The 6,640-nt window shown below is 37.3% G+C and overlaps 1 protein-coding gene across 1 annotated transcript; it reads right to left on the bottom strand.

Annotated features, from left to right (window-relative positions):
• Nucleotides 1-1,921: 1,921 nt before the first annotated feature.
• Nucleotides 1,922-6,109, bottom strand: LOC104592233 (uncharacterized). Its single transcript, XM_010251465.3, has 3 exons — nucleotides 5,330-6,109; nucleotides 2,224-2,295; nucleotides 1,922-2,101 (listed from the first exon to the last, which is right to left on the bottom strand). Exons 1-3 carry the CDS (start codon nucleotides 6,008-6,010, stop codon nucleotides 2,099-2,101), a joined length of 756 nt encoding a protein of 251 aa, XP_010249767.1. The 5' UTR covers nucleotides 6,011-6,109; the 3' UTR covers nucleotides 1,922-2,098.
• Nucleotides 6,110-6,640: the final 531 nt, after the last annotated feature.

Below are 6,640 nucleotides of genomic sequence, written 5' to 3'. Positions count from 1 at the left end.
AGTGTAGGTAGAGTTGTTGTGAGTAGGAAATCCGGAGGGCAAATAGTTGTGAATAAGACCTATTCATGGGCCAAGTAGCCTGATGGCCCTGCCCGTTATAAGTCGGGGTTGGTCATAATTTTAGACCTGTGGGCTTGGGCTTAAAGCACTGGGCCCAACTTTTTTTCGGGCCGGGCTTGGGCTTTTTCAAAAAAAGCCCAGTCCAAGCCTGAGTCCGACATGATACTATATATTAAATAATAAAAAAAATATATATATATATATATATATATTATTTTTTTTCTTTTTTTTTAAATAATAGTGAGGTGTTTATTATTTTTTAGTTTTGGAGGTTTTTAATATAAATAAAATACTTTTTTATTGAATAAAAAAGAAAAAAAAATCTGTTTTCAAATTTCTGACTAGGCTAGGGCTTTATATGAGGGTCAGGCTCGGGCTCAAGACTAAGCCTGATGGTCAGGCTGATCTCAGGCTTGGGCCTGAATGTATTCTGATGGTATATAGACAAAATCTGATCCAAACCCAGCCTGACCCGCCCCATAAACAGGTCTAGTTGTGAATGTAAATGATGATTTCGTGGTATAATAGCATTCCAAACTGATGCAGGAATAAGAAAAGTACTGTTTGGTTGAGGGGCTTATTAATCAATAACAATACTTTGGAACTTTATCTCTGATGTGGATGGTATCCATTGCATGCAGACTCGACAATGGGACCTAAAACGTGACGTGCTTAACAAATGTTGAGTTGAACTGTTGAAATAAGATAGTTACTTCTAAAACATAGATACAAAGTGCAAGAAAGCAATTATAGTCTCAATGTCCTATTCACTTCCACACATCAACTCAATTTCTTATTAAACTATATATATATATATATATATATATATATATGCTGACATGTGTCCAAGGTTCAAAATATTGTTATGTATTAAGCGTCCCGAGGTGTTTCAGGTCAAATTATGATTCAGAGTATAGCCAAGCCTTAAACTGACCACTCTAAACCAACCAGATTCGAAAAAAAATATAAAAAAAGCTCTGATACAAACCGATATGACTAACCGGCGTATCAACGTATTGATACTTTCGACCTTATATGTTCCCTATATTCGAAGGTGTGGGCATGTAGTGGCACGGGTTACTAACTTTTAGACTGCTAAAAGTCAGTAACCATTTGCTTAGGTCACCAAATTGTTGTTTTGTTCAATTTTTTTTTTTACAGTATATTATATGACCGTTAAAATATATCCACTTAAACCAATAGTCCAATCTAGTTAGATTTATGAATTTTTCCCCAAAAAAATCATAAAGTTCAAATAATTTTTCATTGCAATTTGCAGGGAAAAAACTATAACATGGATCTACGGTCTACCAATGATATACCAAATTCATTTATTTAATCAACAATTTAATCTGTTTTGAAATGAATTTTTAACAAATTGGAAGCTCAAACATTATATTATGTATTATTGGTATTGTATGATATCTACATATTCTAAACTGGCAATATTATTGACCATTTGATTGTTTTCAATTTTCATATGGACCATTATACATTTATTATGTATTTATATCTTATTTATAGTTATTTCAATCGTTGGGCAGAATCGGAATCCCAGGGAATGGCCTCCCCCACCTTCGGAATGAAATCCCATTCCCATTCCAATTAATTTTAATTCTGGTTCCAATTCCTATCTCAACCAAAACAGAGGAATAGACCATTCCAATTCTGATTCTAAGGGATTTTGATTATGATTTCGAATTCAAACCAAACGGATCCTTGTATTTTAGTGTCATACTTGTGGGAATTGTCAAAATTTCCCCAACATATCCACGTCTATATTTATATCTTTCCACTGTATACACATTCCACCTTTACCGATACTGCACACGATACCGATATTTTGAATGGAGAGGACGACTAAGAAAGGAGAATCAAACCTGTTCTTCAATAACCCACTATGATTATCTCAATAACATTATACATTCTAAACCCATATCTGAGTATTTACTCAAGGGGTGAGGCAATGTTAGGACATGTTAGGATTCGGCAACGTTGAATTTCTTACAGGCTTTTCTTCTGCAATACCCTCTCCCAGTCACTGGACATATACCAATATCAGTTCATCAATGTGCAAAACCAGTTGGATACATGAACATCTAATTTAAATAAAACTTATACATGAAACCTATCCAATGGACAGTAGATAAAATGATTCCTCACCTCAGGGTAGCAGTCTTGACGCATGATTGTCTTCTTCACGGTATTGACATGCATCTCGCAAGATATCTTTCCCTGATAAAAATTTAGAATATAAAAACACAACTCTACAAAAGTATGGATAAAATCTAGCTTTGGATTAGCTAAATAATGGGAGAAAATGGATGTAGAAGACAACAAAGAGATGCAGCAAGCAACACCTTCACAACATGCTGTCATGGGAAATGTTAATTCTTGTATGCATACATTAATACATTATTAATAACAATAGTAGGCAACTGAAATATATTAAAATGGATGTTCATTAACATGTACTTAAAATTATTATAACTTAATAACCATTTTGTCAAACATTTGCATTAAGTTGGTGCTTATTACAGACACACAGACAGTATGATATATACACCTCTAATAGTCTAAACTCTAAACTTGGGAGTTTTTCCCTCCAACCAAGACAAAAATAGTAGAATTTGTTGACATGCTTCTCCTGTTCTGAGAGAACAAAAATCAAAGATCAATTATAAGACAAAAATATAATTTCACCAAGCTTGGATATTTAATTAGATTGCATGGTTAAACCTTGTGCAAATCTGCATAAGAAGAATCAGAACAGACTGTCTATTTGCCCCCATGCTTGCAGCCTTTCCCTTAAAGATGGAGAGAATGCTGAACACCTCCTTTTATATCATCAGGAAACAAGATAAGTTTGGAACTATTTCCCAAAATCTTGGGTTATAGTTGGGCCGTTCCTGGAAATACTTTGACCTCCTTTGGCAGTGGCCTGGTAGAGGTCTAAGTAGCAGAGGGAAAATCTAGTCTCAAAGTCATCCATGTGGTCTTGTGGGGTGTTGGGATGAAAGAAACAGTTGGATATTTGATAACAAGGCCAGGACTGCTGAAGATTTGTTTTCTCACATCTTTTATCTTTGCAATTTATGGGCAGAAAATTCAAAGATTTCGAATGGACTCTCAGTAAATGAACTGCAAAGGAACGTAGTAAACCTTCTTCAACCATGGTCCCTACCCTTTCGGTGAAGGGGTAATGAAACTAAATTTTAACGGGAGTGCTTTAGGGAACTCGAGGAATGCTGGTATTGGTGGAATAAATAGGGAGAGAGATGGAGGTTGAGGTGTTGGTGGCACTCACAGGGATCCAGATTACTAGAGACCTGGGCCTCACAAGCTTAGACATTGAAGGTGAATCAGAAAACACAACCAGATGGTTAAAAGAGAAACCGTGGACTGTGGAGGCTGACTCACTTTCTGACAGAAGCTAGAGACATTCTGAGACAGATGAATCAAATCTAGTTTGGATTCCTAGGGAGTTGAACTCCATCGCTGATAGTCTAGATAAATCCGGTGTGCTTAGGGACTCTTTGTATAGAGAAAGATCTCAGCCTTTATGATTCTGTGTGAGCTCTGTTATACATCTTCTCATATACTCTCTTTTCTAATGATTTAAAAAGTTACTCTTTCTCAAATAATAAACAAATAAGTAATTTCCTAACTGAAACATCATTCTTTGAAGCTTAATAATTTAGAAGGCTATAATTTTTTCGTTTCTTTTTCTATCAGTAATCAAAGTTTTCATTCTATGGAACATCAAAGGATGCAACCAAGAAACATAATGCTGTCATTTGAAGGAAATCCTAGGGTGAACATGATTGCAATTTTCCCCCTTTTTTAAGCTAACATGCTGCAGATATTAACAATGCAGGCCTTTTCTTGGGTCTACAACTGCTTTTTGATTACTAATCAGATTATGATGCTATATCTCAGAATTCTACACCCACATCCTATCGAATTTCATCTGAATCTTGAACTCGAACCTAACCTGACTTAAAAAGAGTCCAACAAACCGTTAGGTTGCATTACTTCATCCGCAGAAGAGAAGTAGTTTATCTGAACTGAATTCTTGGAGGTGACAATGCCAAAATAAGGAGTCAAATTTATCTAAATCTCATCAGAAATTATTCAGATTAGCCATGTGCATACAAGTCTTTAAGAAAGGAATAAAAGTGCCACCAAATGACTTAAATCAGCTTCTATTGAGGTGCAACCATGCACGGATAAAACAGTATATTTGTAATAGACCATCGACTACCAGAAAATTATTTGAAGTTATTTGCTTGTAGGTCCTTTTTGTTTTTACATGGTCCATTAAGGAGCATTACCACCTATTCAATTGAATGGGATCCCAATCAATTGTTGTGGACTTTCTATAACTCACTATTGTGAAACAAATTTCATAGACATTCTGAGAAATGACAAAAGGGGGCAAGATATCTGAAGACTGTTGCACCAATCTCCATATGGATATACAAAATAGGGATGGGAGAAGCACATGGGTAGTATAAATAACAGAACCTATTGAACAATTGACAACCTTATCCCGACCTTATCAGATGGATCAAATCTACTGTTTCATTTTATTTTTTTTTTGAAAATGATCTACTGTTTCAAATGATCCAGAATAATGTGGTAAAGGCAATATGCTTTCCGATTTGAATAGAAAACAGAGGTGCTACACATGCGTTTAAGGGTTATAAAACATCTGCTCCTTCATCGGCAGATATAGTTTCAGAACAAGACAATCGTGTCCTTACAATTCTCAAATCCCAACATTTTAATTCTACAGAGAATATATAGGATAGGGAAACTGAGAGACCATTAGAGTTTTTAGCAAAAACTGAATTCAGCAATGACGCTTGGGCCTTGGGATTGTTTCTGTCTTTCTGATAGGTCATTCTCTGATCAACTTGTTGGTGATAATTCATCAATATATTTCCATCAATACGTAGAAGATCATTTTTTTTTAATCTTGTGAACTGCCAAAATATAGCCCTTTCAGAGTTAAACACCCCTTATGGCCTAAAAGGTCTAAACTTCATCCGCAAATCATGGTGTCTAGTAACAAGTAACAGCCCAAACAAATTCCAACAACTTGAGAACAAATCTAAACCTCCAATGTCTCCTCCTCTCCGGTTTCTCTCTAACTTAGTCAACCCTCTGCATTTTGCCATTTTCTCTACAAACTCAAAATAAAGCAATTGCAGCATTCGCTAGCAAGTCCATATGAATCAAACAAAAAGGATGGATTAGCAATTACCTTGAGTGGTATATCGAAGAAGAATAAGAAACCTAACTGTCCTTGGACTTCCGTAATAGTGTCAAAGGCAATAGAACCCCTGGCTAAATCTTCAAGCAAGGGCAACATATCATGAAAGACCTCAATTCCATCTAGCAGAAGCGTAGCGTTCACGTAAGAAGAACCTCTCGCCCTCACAAGACCACCGTCCGAAGTGACAAACCCTAATTGCTTCCCCCGGTACCCAATCGAAACGACGATGGAGCTGTAATTGAGGAAGAACAAATCTTTGTTGCGGACCTTAATGGTGAGGGCCATGGAGATGTCAAAGCAGACGGTAGGGGAGGTGCGCACATGGAAATGGCTGAGACCTACGCGAACTATTTTGAGGTCAGGGTCGGAGGGCCAGATGACGTAGATGACAGCGGCGACCAAGAGGAGAGCACCGAAGCCGATGAGACGACGCCGGAGGACGCGAAGCCGGCTTGGAGGGAAACAGAGAGGAAGGACGATGTAGTTCTGCTGAGGTGGTGGTGGTGGTTGGTATCGGGGCTCTGGAGGTGGAGGGGAATGAGGTATGGGTGAGTAGTAAACTGTCTCACCCCTTTCTGACATGTTGTGTGGTGGTTGGTATCGGGGCTCTGGAGGTGGAGGGGAATGAGGTATGGGTGAGTAGTAAACTGTCTCACCCCTTTCTGACATGTTGCTTCCAGTTCCACCACCTCGGCGTCTGGTCTGGGGGGATGGACTCCGGAAGGAAGGGATTAATGGAAGGCATTTTATAGCTGGAATAATTCGGGGTTCTTATTGAAGCGGGAGCGAGGAATTTTCGTTGTTTGTTTGTTTTGTACACGCTATTTTGTTTTGTGCAATTTATTGCATGGAACAAATGTTCAAATTTTTGTACAGATTTTTATTGTGTCGAGACCTTTATGATGGGTCCACGTCGCTGTCATGTTTTTCCACGTGGAGAGGTGATGTGGCAGACCATATTGATATAACGACCTATCTGAATCTGACGCACTATCATCAATTAGGGGAACACCTGAGATTCTGAGTTGATCATCCGTGTATATTTATCCTACCAAAACATATTTAAATATTTTCTCTATATTATAAATACCAAATATATGATGATTCACTTGGATACCCTACCAAGGAAAATTAAAGTGTAAAGGAAGTGATAGATTAGAAAGGAGAACTAGGATACCTTAGATAAACTTGTACAGATATGTAAAGATGAATCCAACGACTGAAATGGACTGGGCCTTTTGGTCTTTTTGCAGTTATCAATTTTGGATCGGACCCACAATTTTACATATTTCTTCTTCT

This window comes from Nelumbo nucifera, chromosome 8 (genome assembly GCF_055504915.1).
Source record: "Nelumbo nucifera cultivar China Antique chromosome 8, China Antique-T2T, whole genome shotgun sequence".
NCBI lineage: Eukaryota > Viridiplantae > Streptophyta > Magnoliopsida > Proteales > Nelumbonaceae > Nelumbo > Nelumbo nucifera.
This window is presented reverse-complemented; position numbering and strand designations above follow the sequence as displayed.